The sequence below is a fragment of the Hemitrygon akajei genome, chromosome 3, assembly GCF_048418815.1.
Source record: "Hemitrygon akajei chromosome 3, sHemAka1.3, whole genome shotgun sequence".
NCBI classification, from domain to species: domain Eukaryota; kingdom Metazoa; phylum Chordata; class Chondrichthyes; order Myliobatiformes; family Dasyatidae; genus Hemitrygon; species Hemitrygon akajei.
This window is the reverse complement of record NC_133126.1, coordinates 156,386,307-156,412,086: the sequence shown is the minus strand read 5'-3', so window position 1 is coordinate 156,412,086 and position 25,780 is coordinate 156,386,307. Positions and strand designations below refer to the sequence as shown.

General features: G+C 37.8%; 1 protein-coding gene and 1 long non-coding RNA gene across 3 annotated transcripts in view; one reads left to right on the top strand and one right to left on the bottom strand.

Moving 5' to 3' along the window:
- Positions 1-21,340, top strand: part of LOC140725543 (uncharacterized) — a 50,831-nt gene extending 29,491 nt beyond the window's left edge. The window contains exons 2-4 of the long non-coding RNA XR_012098370.1: positions 6,770-6,927; positions 20,570-20,679; positions 21,229-21,340. This is a non-coding gene — a long non-coding RNA (uncharacterized lncRNA). The remainder of the gene's footprint in view (positions 1-6,769; positions 6,928-20,569; positions 20,680-21,228) is intronic.
- pde6d (phosphodiesterase 6D, cGMP-specific, rod, delta) overlaps positions 2,686-25,780 on the bottom strand; it is a 62,179-nt gene continuing 39,084 nt past the window's right edge. For both annotated transcript variants that reach the window (XM_073041143.1, XM_073041142.1), the window contains 3 exons: positions 24,096-24,221; positions 20,943-21,048; positions 2,686-4,461 (listed from right to left, as the gene is read on the bottom strand). In XM_073041143.1, coding sequence (XP_072897244.1) covers positions 4,380-4,461; positions 20,943-21,048; positions 24,096-24,221 — 314 coding nt within the window. In that variant the 3' untranslated portion in view covers positions 2,686-4,379. The remainder of the gene's footprint in view (positions 4,462-20,942; positions 21,049-24,095; positions 24,222-25,780) is intronic.

The following is a 25,780-nucleotide window of genomic DNA, read 5'->3' as shown; positions in this document are numbered from 1 at the left end:
GATTTCAAATGGTCCATGGACCCATGAACACTAGCTATTTTGCTCTTTTTGCACTATTTTATATTATTGTAACATAGTAATTATTTTTCATGTTGCACTGTACTGCTGCCACAAAGCAACTAATTTAACAACATGTCAGTGATAATAAACCTGATTCTGATCATGGGTTAGGCTATACTTGGGAGTGCTGTGTTCAGTTCTGGTCACTGTACTATAAGAAGAATGTGACTATGCTAGTGAAGGTGCAGAAAAGAACCACAGGAGTATTGCCTAGAGTGAAGACCAAGAGGTACCTTATATAGTTTTATCAAATTATGAGGTGTAGATGGTCATATTTGTTTTAGAGGGTAGAGGAGTCCAAAACTGGAGAGCATAGTTTCCAGATTTAAAGGGGACTGAGGGGGTACATTTTCTACAAACGGTGGTGAATACATAGAAAAAAGTGACCAGAGGAGGAAGGCAGAAACAAGTACAATCACAACATTTAAAAAATATTTGGACAGGTGATAGATAAGAAATAATTAAAGCAGAGGTTCCAAAAGGTTCGGAATCCCTGGATTATAGGGACATGGAGCAACTATAATAGGCATCATGGTTCTTGTGGATAAGGTGAGTGGAAGGGCCTTGGATCTGCTGTACAGTTCTATGACTCCATAAGTCAAGGGTCTGCAAAGCTCACAACCTCTGGGCTCCACTTTTGCCTACAAGCACTAATGACAAGGATCTCAGCACCTCTACATTCTGCACCTGTTAAAGGTCCCAAGCCCATAGCTTGCAGAGGCTTAGGATCACTTGTGAGATTAGGTGATAGAGACAACTCAACAGGCCAGACCATCCTGCAGGCTTACAGCAATGTCTGTACGTGATTGGCATAGTCAAGTGGGGCCAAAGAGCCCAATTCCATATAATTCTGTCCTCTACCATTCAAATTAGAAGGTGGCCAACCTAGAATGCAACAGTGTCTAACATTTCACATGCAGACAGCACATTTCTGTAAAAGAATGAAGCCATTGATGGCTGACTTTTAATTAAGAGTCAAGCTCATCCTCCAGAAATACCCTGAGTTATCCCTTTATATGTAAAGCATTCTTTCACCATGTGCTATATTCAATTCAATATTTGCATTTGGTTATATGGAGTGTCTTTGCACACTTCCGAGTTTGTCGTATAAAAAGCCCTAGAGGACATAGGTTTAAGGTGAGGGGGGAAGATTTAACAGAAATTTGAGTGGCAATTTATTTTACTTTTTCTAGACAGGGGGTGGTGTCTCTATGGAATGAGCTGCCAAAGGCAGTAATTGAGATGGGTACAATGACAACTTAAAGAAAATACACAGGTACATAGATTGGATATACAGTATTTAGAAGGTTATGAGAGTTTTCATTTGGGCAGACTAAATAACTTGTAAAAGGGAGGAGGATAGACTGAGCATGTGCTGGTAAAGGTGAGCAACAGCAGATGAATTACAACACTGCAAATTATTAGTTTGTTGAGCCTATGTGAGAGCCAGCTAGGCATATGAGCTAGAACAAAGCACATAACTGGCATAATGTTAACCAGAATAGATTAATCACTGGTGATGTTAATTCATTAAGTGCTGGATGTTCAGATATGCAAGATGGAAAAATGGAAGGTGGGAGAATGCAGGTTTGGAAAGGCAGTAGGAAAGGATAGGGAGCATTGGACTCAACAAATCACTGCGAAAGATGGAATGAAGAAACAAAAACAGTAAATCATTCAGCTCCTCAAGCCTCTTCTATTGTGAAATTCAATTATTGCAGACCTATTTTATATGCTTAAGTTGACAGATTTTGATAAATACATTCTTCCAAAATTGTAAGAACTTCTGGTACCTCTAACCCATATACATTTCACATACTTCCTTGTTGGATATTTTATTCCCTTTCTTCTATCTGCCAGATATTAATCTCAGATCACAGCCAAAATATCAAGTTTTATTCACACTTAAATTGCCCTTTCTAGAGTGGTTGTTTAGATATCTCAGTAATCACTGAAGTTTAAACAGAATTATTGCAATAGGATATTCAAACTTATGATTTAAATCAGTGACACTCCAGAATGATAATTGGACAAAATTCCCCACTCTTCAGTCATCTATTCCACCAATGCTTCACATCTTCTTTCAACAGCAACATTTCTTCTTTGTAGCCAATTTGACATACTGCTTGTGATTTCTTTCTCTCTTGCATCTCAGACCGTGTGCACTCATCTTCGACACAGGTAAATTAAAACCTCCAGAATAACTGGGAACTCTTCAGCCTGGTATGCAAGAGAGAGAGCATTTTCCATTCACCAGTTTCATATCTTTCTGTATCTGTGGATAATTATCTAATGTTACTGCTACATTTCCCTCTTCCCTTGACAGCTGTGAGGCCGGAAATCAAGTAATGCCAATAGAAACTCTTCTTGCCCTGGATTTATGGTTTCCAGATCCTCTCACATTATGTACATTCCACAAAGTGCTGGTTTCCATTATCTTGATATATCAAGTTGATTCAGAAATTAAGAGCTGAATGTCATTCACATGCCAGCTAAAATCATTGTTGCTCTTGTGTCATCTCACATCAACAGTTTCAAACATGCAATTTCTGCTTAAATCATTCAAAACATATACAGTATGCTGTAAATTCAAATAGGAAAATAGTTTCAAAGCAAAGTCACAGCCAGCCATCAATAACTCACATTTAATCTATAAATATCATTCAAACCATTAAAATGGATAGTTACAAATAAACCTGTACCCTGAGAGACAGCTCTTTATAAGACAAGCTGGGTGCACAACACATTCCCCTCCAGCAAACAAAAAGGTCCTAGTCAGAGATCTCCAGTGTACGATAATAATAAACATTTAATTCCAACTGATTATCTTCTCTTTTTTGTTCCTGCTGCTCAAGAAGCAAACAAGAAATCAAATGAAGTGTGGATTCATTGACTCAACAATGAATTTGTTGTTGGAGTGGAAAACAGTTTCTCTGTCTAGATAGTTGTCCTAGGCAGAGTCAGCATGCTGAAAGGAACTTCTGCCCACTGCTCATGGACAGCAATCCATCCCAAATTTGTCTAAATATATCTTAATGTTAAACATACAACACCCAAGTTCTATTAAGAGTACAAAACCATAACATGCAGGAGGAAATTGCAATAAGAGCATGTTCAATAAAATAGTTTATACATGTTCCTCTGAAAGCTTGTAATTAGTAAGTATCTTAAATGTTATTTGTCCAAATTAGGTGCAGACACTGTATAGTCATCACCAATGCGTGGCCTTCATTTTGGATGATGAAGGGCAAGTTGAGGAAATTTTGTTAGAGACCTAAAATAATAAATGCATCAAATTAAATTTTACAATTTCTATTCCACTGCAATTTGACAACTGATTTGGTGAGGAATTACAAAGGAAAAATTCTCAAACAGGAAATCACAGCTGGTCAGACTATTGAAAAAAGAGAGGATACAAGAGGAACAAAAGCTTGTTTACATATTGAATTACAGTACAGTAGATGATTTTCTGATGAGATTAGCATTCCTGGAAAAAATATTTAATGCTTTGTTAATTTTGGTCTTCAAGATGAAATTGCAGGGAAGAGTAACAATTAGATTACTAACAAAATGCATTGGTTCACAGCAGTTAACTTTCTGTTGGATGAGTGATCAATCCTACCTCCCAGTGACATAATATACATAACTTTATATTGTATCTCTAACAGTACAGCAACATTATCCCAAGAAAATCCTTAGATTAAAAAAAAGATTTACTTAAAATCATTATTTAAAGCTAACTTGTTTAATATTGTAACTTAGCAAACAAATTATAAACTGAAAACATGTTATAAAATATTACTGCACCAATATATACAGTACAAACTACATTTGACTGTAAAATACAGAAGCAACAGCCTTTATTTCATTCAGACTGAAATGTTGCTCAGACCTCTCATTATAACTCTATATAACATACAAGGAGTATTTTACACTTTGTTACAATGATATATCACAATTGTCAATGAAAGAAACTAATTAACATGGACTAACTGCTAAATAAACTTGAAGTGCAACTACATATAATACAAATATGGAAGCAAAGCAGTGTATACAGATTCAAAGCAAGTAGCAATTAAAATAATGTACAACATTGGTCTCAAGAAAATACAGTACTGTCACTGCTCATTCTTCTTTTACAAGAGTCTTTTTTTTTTTGCTCTGAGTCTTGCTCACTTCAATCTTCTAAATCATTTCTGAGGAACCTAATTTGCCAGTTGCCATCCAGATTCAGCTGATCCATTGGTCACGAGGCTGAAAAGTGTCTCATCCATCTGCCATCAGCAAGACATTTCATACTAAACTGCAGACAATTCACTTCAAACATAGAAAAGTCTGACTTTGGAAGTACTTACAAGGAGGTCATCATCATAGAATTTGGTTTCTATGACTACATTACCACTGCAGGTAAAAGAAAGGGAAAGTAATAAGCTTCAACAAATCACATGGAATAACATGATTATTAATACCTAGTAATTCTCACAACACCTGTGGAGAAGGAAACAGTTCATGTTCTAGTAAATAACCTTGTATTGATCCTGATAACAGAGATAAACAGATTTTAAAAGCAGATAGAGTGAGAAAAGGAGGGATCAAAAGGGAAAGTCTGAAAGGATGGAAATTCAGACAACTTAAATGATATAACAGATAATAGGTGCTGTTAACACAGAATAATGATCCAAAATTATAAAATGAATGTTGAGGGAGTATTTGAAATTTTTGGATTTAAATGTGGAATCTGGAAAACCACATTTAATTTGTTGAAGGATGAGTAACTTCCATGAGCAAGTTAGAAAAGATTAGGACTATTAGACTGAGTGATCAGAATGGGAGGGGTCCAGTGGATTAAATAACATAAGTAGTCACCTAATATAAAATTTCTTCTTTCCAAAAGGTAGAAAGAGCAGTGATATAAAATTAAAAAGGACAAGTATATTGCCACATTGTGTAGGGAAATGTGTTTGAGCTCTGGTTTGTAGGTAGGGCAGGTACTGGATTTCCAATCATCGCACTGGAAAGCATCAAAAGAAGGGGTCTGGGTATTGGTAGTATGGGAATGCAAGTGGAAAGAATGGTCACTTCAAAACTGTGAAAGGAGAGAAGAAAAAATGTATCCAGCAGTGATATCACATTGGGAGTATTTCAAATTACAAAAGGCAATTTCATTAAATTGAATTTAATTTGAATTTAATTGGTGGGATGGAGAGCAAGAACAAGGCTATATCTTATCCTGGTCCAAGAGGTGGGAAGAAGGGCAGGAAATGGAAAAGACATGTTTAAAGTTTCTGTCAATTACGATTGGGAAGAATCAATAGTTGAACAAAAATGACAGCATATTATAAGTACTGGTATGGAAGGGAGATAGTTATAACAGATGAAGGAACTAGAAGAATAGAATAGAGTCCTTTCTGTAAGCACAGCAGGAACTTAAGTCAGAATTTTGGAGTCAGTAGTTACTATCTTATTTCTAAAATGCAGATAGATTTAGAAATTACTCATGAAGAAGAGAAAAGGATGGAAAAGATTCAGAGACAGCAGAAGATGAACTGACATGGTGATCACTGGACTGGAGAAAGGAGATCATGGGAACCTCAGAAGGAACAAAGAAAAACTTTCCAAATAAACCATGGATCTACCACAAAAATCCTTTGAAAGGAGGCAAAAGTGGATTGGTATAGTCATGGGATAATGACATTGGAGTCTTTGGAGTTATGACCACTAAAAGCAATAAATTCAATGACTGGCTTGAAATAATGACATCATGTTGACAAAGCAGCAATCGTGGTGCCCTTGTCCACAGCATCAATGACAGATTTAGGATTGCTATTTACAAGTTACAACTATTAGTAATGACATAAATAAATGTGAAAGCATATGGTATCATGTGAGGGTTGAAGCCCAGTATTTTTAAGACAATGAATTGGACAACATTCTTTAGAATCCATTGTTTCTCATGAAACTGAGAAAGTGAATTAGAAAACTAACCAGTTTTTTTCCCAGTGGAATTTGAACCAGGTGCTCACTGACAGAATTGACCCTAACGTTGGTGTCATGTCCCTATCATATTTCATGAGAACAAAGACATCAACATGTACATAGGATCGTAAAGTTATAACCCATGTTATCCAGTTAAGCAAGCAGCAAATCACACAGCAGCTCAGACATTTTATACAATTTAAAGGATCCTTGCTGGGCCATTGTTTTACTTGCACTTGCAAATTTTATGAAACACAATTTAGCATTAGAGTGAAACATCATCCTTTTAGTCAACAAATTTCATGCTTTAGATTCCATATACTGTTGAGTGCCAAACACTTTATTATCCCAATAGCTTGAATATTTTATCTAGAATTTCAGCACCAATGGACATTAGAAAATGCTAATTTAAACTCATTTTTAACACAAAGTTGAAAATGTACATGATTAATTATCCACTGTAATTGGTATTTAATCTTGAGTTGTGGCAAGTACTAAAAAGAACACATTTAATTAAAATAATAAACAAGTACACTAACTGATCAGCAAATTGTTAAAGAGTACAAGAATTTTTCTTGACTGGACTGCAGGAGTGTGTAATCTTCAACAGCACTACCATAAAACCAAAAGAAAGTGAGCGAGTGAGTGAGAAACCAAAATGACAAGCTCTACTGGAGCTATATCTAAATAACTGTTTGAAAATGGTTCTAAACAATTCCAATTTGTTTCACAGGTATCAGTAACTGAAGATTTATGCTGGCCTTCAAATTTTGCCATCGATTGGTGTCAGAATTCAAGGTGTTCCTGATCTAAAAGAATCAGAGAGAATGCAATTTTCTGATACCACCTTGGAAAAGACATTGCTGCTATGAAAGGGAAGAATTTCGTAAGGTGATACAATTGTTGAATCTTCCTAATAGAAACCTTTATCATCAATATCATTGTTATTCAAAACAAGAACTTGAGGGCAATTTTTGCTAGATGAGTAAACAATATGCTCAATTCATGTGCAAAATAACCAAAGAAAATAGTTTAAAAACAGAACCTCAGTGTTCCATAAATTCTAGGTACAGCTGGTGGAATACCCAACTCAATGCAGAACAAACCTACAATGAACTGCGTCAGATATAATAAACCTATTTTCAATAACCACTTCACCTTGCATTACAGAATTTATGTTTTTGCTTTGATAACTTGATCTGCACTAGAATCCTTCCATCTTTCACATGCTCTGTCAACTATCATTGGACAAGATTTGATTGATTCAATATGCTGCAATTCTGCCAAATCAATTTTTACATTTAAGCTCTCCAACAGCAGCTTACATTTGATTCCATTCCATCAAAAAAATCAGATTTCATAACTCAAAAACTTAAAAAGAGTTCTATAGGGATAACATCACCCTACAATAGGGGGAAATACTTGCAAAGGGCCAACATCCTGTAATTTGCACCTTTAACTATGAGTGTACTATTTGGTCTCTGGAAGTCTATACATCTCAAATAATGTCGAAATTCATTTATCGATGTATTTGCACCTACTCAAGAGTTTGGTTAACCCATCCCATCAGAGAGGCCCAGATAATCATACCCTAACATTACTGCTCCTTAAAATATAAAATGTGCAAGCTTCCACTACACATCTTCAGTTATTCTACTCGGAAAGTTGTTACACCTGACACAAAACCTGATCTTATTTTTAGCTAAACTTGATCTATTGAAGGAGTGGGTAAGCTATGAAAACCTGTGACCCTCACAACAGGAAAGTAATCATCTTTGTCAGAATCTCAGCACATCTCAGCTCCAGCACGTGATTAGGAAAGCTAAAAGGGCCAATGAAATATCCTTTGCTAGTAAGATCAAGGCCAATCCCAAGGCATTTTATACTTGCCTTTAAGAGAAAAAAAATGAAAGCTTGCAACATGATAGCAGGTGGAATTTAATGCAGGCAAGTGTAAGACATTGCACTTTGGAAGGTTAAACGAAGGTAGGACTTAGACAGTGAATTGTTAGGGCACTGAGCTGCACAGAAGAATAAAAGGATATAAGAATACAGATCGATAATTCCTAGAAAGCTGTGTAAGAGGTAGATAGGGTCATAAAGAGCTTTTTTGCAAATTGGCCTATTGAATACAGGAGTTGGGATGTTATGTTGAAGTTGAAAGATGCTGGCGAAGTCAAATTTGGAATACTGTGTGCAGTTCTGGTTAACTACCTACAAGAAAGATATCAATACGCTTGAAAGAGAGCAGAGAAGATTTACAAGGATATTGCTGTGACTGGAGGACCTGAGGTATAGGGAAAGGTTAGGACTTTATTCCCTGGAATGTAGTAGAATGAGGGGAGATCTTATAGAGGTGTACAAAATTATGAGGAGAACTGATAAGCTAAATACATGCAGGGGTTGGGCGAGACAAGAACTAGAGACCATAGGTTTAGGGTGAAAGGTAAAATATTTAAGAGGAACCCAAGGGGAAACTTCTTCACTCAGAGGGTGGAATAGGCTGCCAGCAGGAATGGCAAGTTCTTAAGAGGCAGAAACCATAATATGATAGAATTCATCCTGCAGTTTGAGAGGGAAAAGATAAAGTCAAATGTATCAGTATTACAGAAGAGTAAAAGGAATTACAGAGGCATGAGAGAGGAGCTGGCCAAAGTTGACTGGAAGAGGACATTAGCAGGGATGACGGCAGAAAAGCAATGGCAGGAGTTTCTGGAAGCAATTGGGAAGGTACAGGTTAGATACATCTCAAAATGAAGAAATATTCTAAAGTGAGGACGACGTACCCAGGGCTTGACGAGGGAAATTAAAGACAGCATAGAAGCAAAAGAGAAGGCATATAATAATTAGTGGGAAGGTAAGACGATCAGGAAGTTTTCAAAACCAACAGAAGGCAAATAAAAAAGCCACAAGGAGAGAAAAGACAAAATATGAAGGGTAAGCTAACCAAAGCAGATACCAATTTTTTTCCCCCAGATACATAAAAAAAGTAAAAGAGGTGAGAGTGGATATCAGAGTGCTGGAAAGTGACAATGGAGAGTTAGTAATGGAGGACAAAGAAATGGCGGACAAACTGATTAAGTATTTTGCGTTAGTCTTCACTGTGGAAGACACCAGCAGACACTATACCCCACAGTTCTGAAAGAGGTGGCTAAAGAGTTTGAGAAAGCATTTGTAATCTTTCAAGAATCACTAGACTCTAGTATGGTTCCGAAGGACTGAGAAATTGCAAATGTCACTCTGATCTTTCAGGGAGGAAAACAGAAGAAAGGAAATTATAGGCAAACAGCCTGACTTCAGTGGTTGGGAAAATGTTAGAATAAAGGATAAGGTTTCAGGGTACTTCGAGGCATGATAAAATAGGCAAAAGTCAGCATAGTTTCCTTAAGGGGAAATCTTGTCTGACAAGATAGAGTGGATGCGGAGAGTGTTTCCTATGGTGGTAGAATCCAAGACCAGAGGATATAGCCTGAGAATAGAGGAGTGTCCCTTTCGATGAGTAATTTCTTTAGCCAGAGCGTGGGGAATCTGTGGAATTCTTTGCCAAGTCTTCATGTATATTCAAGGTAGTGGCTGATAGATTCTTGATTGGTCAGGGCATGAAGCGATACAGGGAAAAGGCAGGAGATTGGGGCTGAGAGGAAAATTGGATCAACCATGGTGAAATGGCAGAGCAGACTTGATGGGCCAAATGACCCAATTCTGCTCCCATATCTTCTGATCCTAGACTCTCCCACCACAGGAAATATACACTCCACATCCAATCTATCAAGGCCCTTCACCATTCGATAGGTTTCAATCAGGTCACTCCTCATTCTTCTGAATTCTAGTGTTCACAGGCCCAGAACCATCAAACACTCTTCATATGACAAGCTATTCAATCCTGGAAGCATTTTCGTGAATATCCTTTGAACCCTCTCTTATGTCAGCACATCTTTTCTTAGATAAAGGGCCCAAAGCTGCTACAATACTCCAAGTGAATCCTCACCAGTGCTTTATAAAGCCTCAAAGCTACATCCTGGCTTTTATATTTTAGTCCTCTTGAAATGAATGTGAACATCACATTTGCCTTCCTCACCACAGGATCAAACTGCAAATTAACCTTTAAGGAATCCTACACAAGGACTCCCAAGTTTTGAATTTTCTCCATTTAGAGAAATATCAACCCTTGTATTTCTCCTACCAAAGTGCATTACGAACACTTCCTGACACTGTATTCCATCTGACACTTCTTTGCCCAGTCTCCTAGTCTTTGATTCCTTCTGTAGCCTCTCTATGTCCTCAACTTCCCCTCCACCTATCTTCGTTATCATCCACAGACTTTGCAACAAAGCCATCTATTCCATCATTGACATACAAGGTAAAAAGCTGTCCGAACACAGACCTCTGTGGAATACCAGTAGCCACCGGCAACCAACCAGAAAAGACTCCCTTTATTCCCACTCTTTGCTTCTTGCTAATCAGCCAATGCTCTATCCACGCAATACCACAGGCTCTTAACTTATTAAATAGCCTCATGTGTGGCACCTTGTCAAAGGCATTCTGAAAATCTAACTATACATCAACCAATTCTCCTTTGTCTATCCTGCTTTTTATTTTTTCCAAAGTATTCTAACAGATTGTCAGGCAATATTTTCCCTTGAGGAAACCATACTGACCACAACCTATTTTATCATGTGCCTCCAAGTAGCCTGAAAATGCATCCTTCACAATCAACTCCAACAATCTTCCCAATTACTGAGGTCAGACCAACTAGCCTATAGTCTCCGTTCTTCTGTCTCTCGCCCTTCTTAAAGAGTGGAGTGACATCTAAAGTTTTCCCCATCTTCCAGAACCATTTCATAATTCTTGAAAGATCATCATTAAAGCCTCCACAATATCTTCAGACACCTCTTTCAGAATCCTGGGGTGTACACTATCTGATCCAGGTAACATCAGACTTTTCAGTTTCCCAAGAACCTTCACCCAATTTCACACACTTGTAACCCCTGACACTTTGGAACTTCCAGCATTTAGTTAATGTCTTGCACAGTGAAGACTGATGTAAAATACTTTTCAGTTTGTCCACCATTTCCTTGTCCCCGATTACTATCTCTCTAGCATCGTTTTCGATAGCCACCTTATGTATCTGATGAAACTTTTGGCATTGTGTTAAAAATTACTGGCTAGCGTACTTCTGTATTCCATCTTCACCTTCTTAATGACTTTTTAGTTGCCCTCTGTTGGTTTTTAAAAGCCTCCCAATTCTGTAACTCCCCACTAATTTTTGCTCTATTATATAACCCTGTCTTTGTCTCATATGTTGGCTTTGTCTTCTCTTGTTCGCCCTAGCTGTGTCATCTTTCTTTTAAAATACTTCTTCCTCATTGGGATGTACATAGCTTGTGCCTTCCGAACTGCTTCCAGAAAATTCAGCCATTGCTGCTCTCCTGTCATCCCTGCTGGTGTTCTTGTCTAATCAATTTAGGTCAACTCATCTTCATGCATCTGTAATTCTATTTACTGTACTATAATACTGATACATCTGACTTTAGATTCTCCTCAAATTTAAGGACGAATTTGATCATATTATAATCACTTGGTTCCCCCCCCCCCCCCCCAAGAGTTCATTTACCTTAAGCTCTCTAATTAATTCCAGTTCTTTGCACAATGCCCAATCCAGAATAGCTGATCCCCTACTGGGCTCAACTATGAGCTGCTCTAAAAATAATCTTTAAAAAATCAGCCATAATGGAATGACAGAGCAGACTCAATGGGCTGAATGGTATAAATTCTGCTCCTATTTTTTATGGTCAAGGGGGTAGTTGGGTTCCATTACAACACTTAAGACTCAATGGAAGTTTGGATAGGTACATGGGTAGGAGTGTATGGAGGGCTATCGTACAGGTGCGGGTCAATATAACTAGGTAGATAAACTGTTTGGCATGAACCAGATTGGACAAAAGGCCTGTTGCCGTGCTGTAATACTCTATGACTCGATAAAAAGCCATAACCTTGGATAGTAGTACAAGTCCATTCAAGGATAAAGAAGAGAATTTGTGCTTAGAGTAAATGTCAGAGGTACTAAATGAGTACTGTGTCAATATTTACCAAGGAGAAGGAATTAGAGGATAGTGCAAGTAGTGAGGTATGCTAATATGCTGGGCTATTTTGAAATGAAGGAAGATGAGATTAAGGAAAAGCTCAAAGTAGATAAGTCCCCAGGGCTTGATGACATACATCCCAGAATATTGAAAGAAGTGAGGAGATTGCTAGGGCTTTGACAAGGATCTTTGTGTTTTCGCCAGTAAAAAGGCAAGGTCCTAGTCTCCTGAGAAAAGCAAATTTGTACTTTTGCTCAAGGAGAGAAATAACATAGAATATAGAAATCTACAGCACGTTACAGGCTCTTCAGCCCACAAGGTTGCGCCAACCTTGTAACCTACTCTAGAAATTGCCTAGAATTTCCCTAGTGCATAGCCTTCTATTTCTCTAAACTCCATGTACCTATCTAAGAGTCTCTGAAAAGACCCTATTGAATCTGCCTCTACCACCTTCGTTGGAAGTGCATTCCACACATCCACCACTCTGTGTGATAAACTTACCTCTGACATCCCCTCAGTACCTATTTCCAAGCACCTTAAAACTATGCCCTTCACAATCTGGAATATGAAATAGGCATATTCCAGGTAATTATAGGCCAGTGATAGCAAAGCTATCAGAGTATACATGGAATGGGATGTATGCACATTTGGAAAGATATAGCCTGCTCAGGGACAGTCAGCATGTCTTTGTGCAGAGAAATTCATACCTTACAAATTGGATTGATTTTTTTGACTTAACAAAGGAGCTTGCTGAGAGTGAGGCAGAAGGCATTAGCAAGGCAGTTGATAAGGTTGATATAGAGGAAAAGATGCATGGGATCCAGAGTAAATAGCAAGTTTAGAAATGATTCAGAAATGACTTAGAACAGAGTAGGGGTGGTAGTCTGTTATTCTGGCTGGAGGTCTGTGACCAATCGTGTTGCACAAAGAATAGTGTTGTATTGTAGATGGGTGAATTAGCAAGTTTGTGATGACACCAAGATGGGGAAATTGTGGGCAGTGTAAAGTACTATCTAGGAATATAATGGGATATAGATCAATTACAGATATAGGCAAAGAAGTGGCAGATGGAATTCAATCTGGGCAAGTATGAAGTGCTGCACTTTGAGACGTCTAAGGAAATGATAGGCCTCTGAAGTAGCATTGAAGTAGAGAGGGACACTGGGTTCCAGGCCCATAGTTCACTACAACAGCTACACAAGTGGATAAGGCATGCCTGCCTTCAATTGGCAGTGGTGTTGAATGCAAGAATAAGGAGGTTATGCTGTAGCTACATAGAAATTTAGTCAAACCACACTTGGAGTATTGTGTGCACATCTGGTTGCTGCATTGTAGGAAGGATGTGTAGACTGTGGAGAGGGTATGAGCTATGTATATGGAACAAATTTACCATGATATTGCCAGGATTAGAGGGCATGAGCTATAAGGTTGGACAAATAGGAGTTGTTTTCCCTAAAGCTGAGGAGAGATTTGATATCAGTCTTTTAAATTATGAGAAGCATATAGGGTAGACTGTAGGAATCTTTTCCTCAGGGTAGAATTGTCAATCATCAGAAGATATACTTTTAAAATTAAAGGGGGGGGGGTGGAGTTTAAGATGTCATGAAAGGCAAGATTTTTTTTCAGATGCATTTTTTGCTAGGTGCATGGAATAGGCTTCTAGGCATAGTAGTGAAAGCAGGCAGTTTAGTGAAGTTCAAAAGGCTTTAGGGAGAGACATGAATATGAAGAGAATGGAGCATTTATGGATGATACACAGGAGGAAGATATTTGATATATTTGGCATTGATCAACTCACATTGTGGGCTGAATGGCCTTTCCAGTGCTGTACTACTATATGGATACGTACTGATGGCACTTTGACATTTTGTTGGACCTTTTTTAGAATGGCTTCAAAGAACTGACTTAGAAGAACCAAAGTAAGAATACCTATAACTAATGGATATTAGTATATTATTAGATTTAATTCTAGAGAAAAATTAAATTTGATACATTAATGGGTTATATACAGAACCAGTTCACTGGAACTGTGGGATAGCGGCTCCAAGAGCTGCATGACTGGGCTGTCCCCAGTTGCACAATTATGCTACCTAGGTCTTTGGGCTGGAGAAGCCATGTCATTGGCCCCTGGCTGCTCTCTTATATGCACTGGGATTGAGTACATGTGAAAGTATTTGTTGGTACAACTTCCATCCAAAGTGTCTATAACCAGAGGACATAGATTAAACTATAGGAGAGTTAGAGGGGATTAAAGAATGAAAGGGTTAATGTATGAGGAACATTTGATGGCTCTGGGCCTATACTTATTAGAGTTTAGAAGTAGGAGTGGATCTCACTGAAACCTATTGAATATTGAAAGGGCTAGATAGAGTCAACATGCTTCCTATAATGGGGGAGTCTTCAACTTGAGGAAACAGCCTCTGAATACGAGGGCATCCCTTTAAAACAGAGGAGAGAAGCAGGAATTTCTTTAGCCCGGGGCGGGGGTGTGGAATGAATCTGTGGAATTCATTGCCAGGTCAAGGACTATATTTAATGTGAAGGTTGGTAGGTTCTTGACTAGTAAGAGCAAAGTGTATGGAGAGAATGCAGAAGAATGGGACTGAAAGGGATAATAAATCAGCCATGATTAATGGCAGAGCAGACAATGGGTCGAATGGCCTAATTCTACTCCTACGCTTTGTACTTACAGTATGTGTGTGTGTCAGAATAATATTTTCCTCAGTTTTAAAACTTGAGGTCACAATTCAACCCTCCCTTTTTAAGAGCAGAATGTTGTACACCCTTGCCTGACAGATCACAATCTCACATTTCTGCTATTAGCCTTAGAAATCTTTACAGTGAACTCCATATGCTTCCACATTCTTTTAAAAATAAGAAAGCTTTAATCATATAACATTGAGTCATTGAGTACAGAAACAGGCCCTTCAGACAGACAGACATACTTTATTGATCCCGAGGGAAACTGGGTTTCGTTACAGTCGCACCAACCAAGTATAGTGTAGACAATATAGCCCACCATCTACACAGTGCTCAATCACCCATCTACATTAATCTTACACCAATTCCATTGTTTTTCTCACATCTCCGTCAACTTCCTTCTGAATCTTAAGCCATTAAACTTCCTGCCACCCATTAGAGACAATTTACAGTAGCCAATTAACCTATCAACCAGTATGTCTTTGGTTTTGTGAGGAAACCAGTGTATTTAGAGTTAACCCATGCAGTCACAAAGAAAACATACAAAGTGTGCACAGCAGCAGTACCAATCACGCTCTGTGCCACAATTCAAGTACTCCAACCAAGATTCAAGACAGCAAAGTTTACTTTCGATCCTAACCTTGTGCTTTATTATCGTATCATTAATCTCAGTAGCAATGCTGGGAGGAAAAGATACAGAACTCCAAACAAAAAATAACTGTTATACATTTCCTGGTGAGGTATTAAATGCATTGTCTTATGAATAGATCACTTATCTAGTTCGATGATGAAAGGAAAGCAGGATTAAAAGTGATACTTATCCTAAAGAAAGAACAAACACAGACTCAAGGTTAAAGACTCAGGAAACTTTGGAAAGACACAATTATAAAGTGTAATCTCAAGAAACTGTTCCTGTAAATAGCATTTTAAAGCTTTGCAACAACACTAATGACAGAAACAGAAACTCCTTAATAATTGCCAATTGGAGCGGTTGAGTTATGTATTTAAAAAGAAAATGTTATCTGATTTGGTTGTTCAGATACAATCTTACATTTCATGAGTGATAAGTTCTTACATCTTTGGTTTTATTTTCTTATTTAGATAATCCAGTTATTGCAGACTTAAATTTAAGAGGTGACAGAAGACAAAAAGACACCTTCTTAAAGCATTGTGCTTCTCTAACCAATCCTGTCTTTCCAAACAAGACAAATGACAATTTCTTATACCAAATACACTACCTATTTAAAGCATTCACCCTCCAACCCCCCCCCCCCCGGAAGTTTTCATGTTTTATTGTTTTACAATATTGAATTACAATGGATTGAATTTGGCTTCTTTGAGACTGATCAACAGAAAAAGATTCTTTCATGTCAAAGTGAAAACAACTTCTACAAATTGGTTTAAATTTATTACAATCATTAAACACAAAATAATTGATTGCTTAAGTATTCACCCCTTTCAAGTCAATATTTAGTAGATGCACCTTTGGCAGCAATTACAGTCTTGAGTCTGTGTGGATAGGTCTCTGTAAGATTTGCATATTTGGACACTGCAATTTTTACCCATTCTTCTTTACAAAACTGCTCAAGCTCTGTCAGATTGAATGGTAGTCATGAGTGAACAGCCCTTTTCAAGTCCAGCTACAAATTCTCAATTGGATTGAGGTCTGGACTCTGACTTGTCCACTGCAGGACATTAACTTTGTTGTTTTTAAGCCATTCCTGTGTAGCTTAGACCTTTGCTTGGGGTCATTGTCTTGCTGGTAAACAAATCTTCTCCCAAGTCGCAGTTCTCTTGCAGACTATCAGGTTTTCCTCCAGAATTTCCCTGGAATTTGCTGCATTCATTTTACCCTCTACCTACACAAGCCTTCCAGGGCCTGCTGCAGTGAAGCATCTCCCCTCAGCATATTGCAGCCACCCCCATGCTTCACAGTAGGGATGGTGTGTTTTTGATTATGTGTGGTGTTTGGCCTATGCCAAATGTAGTATGCATTTAGTCTGATTACCAAAAAGCTCAATTTTGGTTTCATTGGACCATAGAACCTCCTTCTAGCTGACTTCAGAGTTTCCCCACATGCCTTCTGGCAAACTCTAGCCAAGATTTTATGTGAGTTTTACCCCCAACAATAACCACCTCTTTGCCACTCTCCCACAAAGTTGCAACTGGTGAAGCACCCGGGCAACAATTGTTGTATGCGCAGTCTCTCCCATCTCAGCCACTAAAGTTTGTAAGTCTTCTAGAGTTGTCATGGGTCTCTTGGTGGCCGCCCTTCTTAGATAGATAGAGATAGATAGATAGATAGATACTTTATTCATCCCCATGGGGAAATTCAACTTTTTTCCAATGTCCCATACACTTGTTGTAGCAAAACTAATTACATACAATACTTAACTCAGTAAAGAATATGATATGCATCTAAATCACTATCTCAAAAAGCATTAATAATAGCTTTTAAAAAATTCTTAAGTCCTGGCGGTAGAATTGTAAAGCCTAATGGCATTGGGGAGTATTGACCTCTTCATCCTGTCTGAGGAGCATTGCATCGATAGTAACCTGTCGCTGAAACTGCTTCTCTGTCTCTGGATGGTGCTATGTAGAGGATGTTCAGAGTTATCCATAATTGACCGTAGCCTACTCAGCGCCCTTCGCTCAGCTACCGATGTTAAACTCTCCAGTACTTTGCCCATGACAGAGCCCGCCTTCCTTACCAGCTTATTAAGACGTGAGGCGTCCCTCTTCTTAATGCTTCCTCCCCAACACGCCACCACAAAGAAGAGGGCGCTCTCCACAACTGACCTATAGAACATCTTCAGCATCTCACTACAGACATTGAATGACGCCAACCTTCTTAGGAAGTACAGTCGACTCTGTGCCTTCCTGCACAAGGCATCTGTGTTGGCAGTCCAGTCTAGCTTCTCGTCTAACTGTCCTCCCAGATACTTGTAGGTCTTAACCTGCTCCACACATTCTCCATTAATAATCACTGGCTCCATATGAGGCCTAGATCTCCTAAAGTCCACCACCATCTCCTTGGTCTTGGTGATATTGAGACGCAGGTAGTTTGAGTTGCACCATATCACAAAGTCCTGTATCAGTTTCCTATACTCCTCCTCCTGTCCATTCCTGACACACCCCACTATGGCCGTGTCATCAGCGAACTTCTGCACATGGCAGGACTCCGAGTTATATTGGAAGTCAATTCTTGCACAGTCAATTAGCTTTTGAGCATGGCATTCTCTATACAGATTTACAGAGGTGCTATATTCTTTTCATTTCTTGATGATTAACTGCACTCCAAAGGATATTCAGCGACTTGGATGTATTTTTTCCCCAGAGTTGCTTGGAATGTACTTTTGTCTTCATGGTGTAGTTTTTGCCAGGATACTGACTCACCAGCAGATGGACCTTCCAGATACAGGTGTTTTTTTTAAAAACTACAATCAATTGAAACAGCTTGACTGCACACAGATGATCTCCATTTATCTAATTATGTGACTTCTAAAACCAATTGGGTGCACCAGTGATTTGTTGTGTCATATTAAAGGAGGTGAATAGTTATGCAATCACTTATTTTTTGAATTACATTTGTAATTTAGATCACTTTAGAGATCCCAACATATCGATGTAGTTATAAAGAAGACAAGACAGCAGCTACATTTATTAGGAGTTTGAAGAGACTTGGCACGTCAACGAATACACTCAAAATCATCTATAGTTGTACTGTAGAGAGCATTTTGACAGGCTGCATCCCTGTCTGATATGGAGGGGCTACTGCACAGGACCGAAAGAAGCTGTAGAAGGTTGCAAATCTAGTCAGCTCCATCTTGGGTACTAGCCTACAAAGTACCCAGGACATCTTTAGGAAGCTGTGTCTCAGAAAGGCAATGTCCATTATTAAGGACCCCCAGCACCCAGGGCATGCCCTTTTCTCACTGTTACCATCAGGTAGGAGGTGTGGAGGCCTGAGGGCACACACTCAGCAATTCAGGAACAGCTTCTTCCCCTCTGCTATCCGATTCTTAAATGGACATTGAATCTTTGGACACTATCTCACCTTTTAAAAAAAATGCAGTACCTGTTTTGCAACTTTTTTTAAATCTATTCCAAATGCGTAATTGATTTACTTGTTTATTTTTTTCCTCTGCTAGATTATGTATTGCATTGAACTGCTGCTGCTAAGTTAACAAATTTGACAAAAAACCTGATTCTGATTTCATTTACACAAAAGAGTCACTTTCTGTTGATCAGTGTCAAAAAAGCCTAATTAAATCCACTGTGTTTCAATGTTGTAAAATAATAAAACATGAAAACTTCTGAGGGGGGGGGAAGGGTGAATACTTTTCTAGGGTCTATATATACTTTCCTTTGAGAACAAAAGCTCATGTGATTCAAATACAAATCTAACAGAATGGAATAAGGATAATTTCAAGTTTGTCACTGACACTGGGAACAATATGAAACTGCAATTACTACAATAGTTCAGTGCAGATTTAGCAGAGGAATTAAATGTGAAATTACCCATAAGCTGAAAAGAACCTATCCCAAATGAAATGAAATTTCAAAAGAAATCTTGGAGAATAGGTGTACAGTAGGAATAATGAGATAGATCCCTCAATGAAAACAAAAATTGGAAACTTTCAATAGGTCAAACACCATTGACAGAGAAAGTATGTGTTAGTCAGTACTGACAAGAGGGCGATGACCTAAAATACAAGCTGTTTTTGTCTCCACAGATTCCTCATGACTACTTAATATTGCTAGTGTTAAGAGTCATAAAAAAGTTATAGAACAATACAGCACAGAAACAGGCCTTTTGGTTAATCTAGCCCATGTCAAAATATTATTCTGCCCAATCCAAAATTTCTTTTAAATGTTAAAATCAAACTCACATCCACTACTTCCACTAGCAGCTTGCTCCACACCCTCACCAGTCTCAAGGGTGAAGTTTCCCTTCATGTTCCCCTTAAACATGTCATTTTTCAAAGGGTTCTAAGGTTCATTTATTATCAAAGCACGTATCCATATACAACTCTGAAATTCGTCGTCTCCAGATAGCCACAAAACAAAGAAAACATTAAAGTCGTTCAGAGAGAAACATCAAAACCACCCCCTGCAAAAAAAACAGCAACAGGATCATCAACCCCCAAAACCCCTCCCTTCACACAAGAAACACTGACCCCCCCAAAAAAAACAATCCCTCTCCCACTCAAAAAAGGCTAACAGAACACAACATCAACCCCTCGCACAACAGAAAAGGAACAGATGATTAAAAAAAATATAAAAAAAATCATGAGACTGAAAAAGACCAGTCCATAAATGCAATAGTCCTATCCATAAATGCAGAACCACAATACCATCTTCCGATATCACTGACATTTACCAAAAGAGGGGCATCACATGAGGCAGAGAGGCATACCCACCTGGCACGAGCCACACAGTGTTAGGCCAACCACAGATTCCTTCTCCAGCAGCAATCAAAAGGAAGACAGTCGGTACTTGCCTTCTGCATTCGTCACATCTTCCTCAACGCTTTAATCAGCAAAATGGAGTCGAACAGCCCAAAACGTCGACTGTTTACTGTTTTCTGTAATAGCTGCCTGGCCTGCTGAGTATTTTGTGTGTGTTGCTCGATCATACTCAATCCATTACCTCTAGTTACAGTCTCACCCAAACTCAGTGGAAAAAGCCTGCTTGCATTTACTCTATCTGTATTCCTCAATTTTGTATACAAAATTCTCTCTTTTCAGATTTTCAATATTTAAATAATTCACAGTTGGCATGGTTGTGAAGGATCTCTTTCTGTGCTACATCTTCCTAAGATTTTATGAAAAGTGGATTAAAACTCTAGAAAACTGACGTAAGTTTACTATTGTGAGCACAAATCATAAAATAGATGCAGGTGAACATGAAGGGTAATTAATGAATATTTATTTGTTAATTTTGTATTTACTTATCTGTAGCAAAGAGCTATCAAGAATTTGAAAAAGGAAATTTGAAATTTGAAATATTGGAGCCCAACAACAAAAATGAGAGGAATCAAGTCCAACAGTAGATAATCCAATTTTTAGTTCTATGACAATAACAAAATAAACACAGCAAGACATAATACAGGCTACTTACGTTAAAACATTAGCTGGCATCATTTGAGATTCTGGTGCTGCTTCTATTAATGATTGCCAAGTGTTCGTTGAATTAGGAATGACAAAACCAAATTCGAAAAACCATTCTAGTTTGAAAAAACAATTTCAAACAAGTTACCTACAACAAATATTATTTTCATTATAATATTTAAATAAATTTTACAAGATAACTTCTGGCATTTCATATGGTCAGAGTATATTAAGTATGATTCAGTCCCTGATGTTATATGTGAACTAACAATAAAATCCCATCTTATTGCTTGCAGAATAAGGCATTCCGTCAATAATCTTCCAACCAACACAACTGAAAAAAAGTTAACTAGCACCATAACATAAAAGCCAGGACCTACAGGCTCCGGGACAGCTTCTTCCACCAAGCCATCAGACTGATTAATTCATGCTGATACAACTATATTTCTATGTTATATTGACTGTCCTGTTGTACATACCATTATAAATTTCTATATATATTGTACATTGCACACTTGGAGATGTAAAGCAAGGATTTTTACTCATGTATACAAAGGATGTAAATAATAAAGTAAATTCAATTCAGTTCAAATCAAGGAGTACTGTCATAGGAAAGCAGCAACCATTATCAAGGACGCCCACTATCCAGGTTCAGGAACAGTTATTTACCCCTCAACCATCAGCCTCTTGAACCAGAGGGGACAACTTCAGTCACCCCAACACCGAACTGTTCCCACAACCTATGGATTCACTTTAAAGAACTCTTCAACTCTTGTTTGTGATATTTATTGCTTTTTTCCCCCCTTTTTGTATTTGAGCAGTTTGTTGTCTTTTGGGTATATCTTATGTTGGGTTTTTCATTGATTCTACTGTGTTTCTTTGTATTCAAAATGAAATGTCTTCAAGAAAAAGAATCTCAGAGTAGCATATGGTGACATATATGCTTTGATTATAAATCTACGTACTTTGAAGTGTGTGAAAGAAAAGGCATTAACTCCAGGAAATTTTTTAAAAAACCTCTTTCCCACAAAGATTTAAGCTCAATGGAAGGTATCTCAGCTTGAACCTTTGTGACGACAATGATTGCCAGTTTTATTTATGAAAACTAGAAGACAAAGAACCCACAAAGTTATCCAGTACAGAACTGGGCCCTTTGGCTCACCACATTCATGACAACTTTTTTGCCCATATACACTAATCCTATTTGCCTGCATTAGGGCTGTATCCTCCTGTGCCTTACGTTGATTTCCCCTGACAAAGCCATGCTGACTATCCCCGATCATCCCCAACTTTTCAAATGTACAACTAGTTCTTGTCCTTGGGATTTTCATACAAACGAAACAGCAATCCATTACTGTTCCAATCCACAGGCAGTTTTATGACAAAAGTCCAACTGAAGAAAGCACATAGGATACCTTAAACTCCAGGATATTTTTGCTATGGAAGGTGACTAGTATTTGAAGCTGTTATTGCACTTTCGTGCACAATTGAGAAGGTGGAGCGAAGTTAAGATGGCTCTATTTCCATCTTTAATATCTTTATGTTTCCCTTTCAGGGTTCTTTTGAAGACCCTGACCTGGAGTTACATGCTGACTTTGGTTCTTTGCGGGAATGGGACCCGTTCTTGGGGTTTCAGGACTGGCCGTTGTTCAGTACACTAAGGATTCGGCCTGAGAGTCTGGTTTGGATTTGGAAGCCCAAGATCTCAAGGCTCTGGAGACGGGTGGATCGAGGGTTGGTGTCACAGCAAGAGACCTAAGTGTCATTGGCGGAGTCAGAAAATCTACTGCTGTGTGTTCAAAGACCCGCGATCTTTGAGATTTTTGGGAACAGAGCTTGGAAAAAGCGAAGTAATGGACTTTTAACATTGTAAACCAGCTAGTTGTTTGTTAGGTCTCCCCGCTCACTGGGAAAAACGGAGACAACTCCTTCTTCCTTAATAGGGAGAGAGAGCACCTAGGGTATGTCGAATGCCATGTGAAACCTGAAGTCTTTGGGGTAACTGCAAGTCTGTCTTTTCTACTGCTTTGCTCACGCTTGAGTGCTTGGCGGTGGGTGCTGATGCTATCTTTTTTGCTGGTGGGGGGAGGACAGATCGTTGCTCGCTGCCGCTTAAGTATGGGAGGGAGGGGAGAGGGGGGACATTGGGTTCTTACATTAACTGTTCTTCATCCTTTGGGGGCACTCCTGTTTTTCATAGATGTTTGCAAAAAAAAAAGCATTTCACGATGTATATTGTATACATTTCTCCGACATTAAATTGGACCTTTGAAACTTTGAATTGTTGAGATTTCCTTCCCTCAGAAGGATTGTTGAAACCACGATGGTTTAATTCTTCCACTCAACACTCTTGCCATGAAAAGCAAACTCTAGAGGTTTTGACAAATATTTCTTGTACTGGGAAAGTTAAAGTCAAGAGCAGACACAATAAACCACTGGATCTAAATGCACCATCTAAGGTTTAAAGATTTCGAGCATTGTAATATAGCTATTTTTTTGAATTTTAGCTCTATGATATTGTAATGTGAATGGCCATAGCCAAGAAGTGCAAAGTGAAGCAGAACCACACGTGAAATATCAGCTCAGCAGACTAAAAATAAATAGCAAAAGGCATCAAGTCAAGCCCTTCTTCCACAGCAGCACACTACTAAAAGTGAATATGTTGCATACTGAGAGAACATTATTCTCACTGTGCAAGTGCAAGACAAAAGTAGAATGTATAACATCAAGCTTAACAAATTGTTGAAAATTTGTACACCAAATCTGATTTTCTAAACAAGGTGAAGCCACCTCTAGGAAAATAAATGGATGAGTAAAGAATCATTATTCAAGTATATTTATATTCTTTATCATTGACATACAAGATTTTCAGTTCCAGAGGAAAGTTCCAATTGAATTTTCTAAATTTGCGAAGTACCATCTTTTGTTTGCTGTTAGTCTAAAAATTATACCCAAATCTTATTATTTTTCTCTCTGTTCCCACTTAGTTCTGACACAAAATGTTATCTTACATATATTGCCTCCATAGATGCTGCTTCACTTGCTGATTTGCTCCAGTCTAGTTTTTACTTCTTATATTTATTACATGAATTGAGTATTTGCATATTTATTAGTGCAGAGCATTATTAACATATTACAGTGAAATTATAAATGAGAAATTCACCTTCTAAGCACTGTCCTTTGAAGAAAACTTTTTGTTCTAGCCTGAATTTTTCCATCTGTTCAGATGAAGAAAAATTTAATTCTCTGGAAACAGCTTTACACTTAAGGATTTTTTTCGGAACCCGAGCTGCATAGAAATCAAAACAAAAGACTTTAGTTCATAATCATATAAATTTCCAATTCAGAATTACTTACTAGCTGTATAAACAATGAGTTGACACATAGTGGGTGATTAAAGGAGGCAAACATAAATCAAATTACATGTAAAATGTGTAATTAAGATACATGTTTAAATTTAAAAGGAGAAAAGAATGCAAAATTTCCTCCAGTAACTTGAATTTCTAATGACTTCATATTTTTTAACAAGTAAGGACAATCCAAATGTTTTTGATCAAAATCAACCATTTGTTTTTATGTTTCATAAGGAATAAAAGGACCAGGTTTGCTCTCAAAAGGGAAAAGTTCAACAATATTGTGCATAGAGTTTTAATGTATTCTAGTTTACTCTCATTTTATTTTTATATAATTTAAAATAAGCAGAAAGACTTAACTATTCAAAACATGCTGTCTTTCGTGGACAAAATCTTTAAAACACAACTCTACATAACGTTTTTGAAATGCAAGGGGTTCAAGGAATATAGATTTTATTTTTAAAAATCAGTAAAGCGGGCAGTTAAATAAACCACAAAAAACTGTTAAGGGATTGAATTAATCACTAAATGAAAAGAACTGAAAAATGTTATCCTAGTGTAGTTGTTCCTTTCCATGTCTTGTGACACAATGGGCAGCAACCTTGCTGTTTCTTTAGCATTTGTTTGTTTTTTTCAAAAACGAGGCCAAGTTGCTAGCCTGACACTCAACCCAGCATGGCTAGAATGCCTTTCAAGGAGCTGGCCGGATTCAAACCTGGGACCACTTGCCTCAAAGTTCAGTGTTGATGCCACTACACTGCCAGCCAGCATCCTAGTGTATAAAACCTGGAAAAGGCTAGTTAGAAAATACTGCACAATTCAATTCTTTCTATTATACAAAATATATAGAAGCTCTAGAAAAGGTACATTTTTTCTTATAAAATTTATATCAGAACTGAGAAGCCATAACAATCAGGAAAATCTGAACAAGCTGATGTTCTTTTCACCTCAAGGCAGATTACTGAAGTGTAATCATTTAGAGACAGAGTTTTAAGATGATGGATGAAGAAGGATAGTTGAAATCATATCTGGTGTCATTAACACACGGCAGTCACTTTTAAAGTCTATAAAGAATTTAGGATTAACTGATCTTTTCACAGCATGGAGGTAAATGTCCAAACTCCTGTGCAAACATGCTGGGCTGAATGGTAAACTGGTGTTCCCAGTTTGAAACTGATAAACCTGTAACTCACTGCAAGTAACCATAAACTGCAAATTGTTTCATGTGATATTTCTTGCATCTATAATATCTATTATAACTCCACTCCACCGATAGTCTGTAGGAGAGTCCATATCAGAGTTAATCAATCTTTGTTTGAATAAATTTCCAGCCATGTTTTCATAAATCCACAACCTTCTTTCTCAGTTTTCACAGTTTAAATATTATACTTTTTAGTAATATTCAATATTTCTGCCAACTTTTTAAGTGGAAGCTTAAATATCGAGTCATTTTTACAAGTCAATATTCTTGACATTAGAACAGCACATAGTGCAT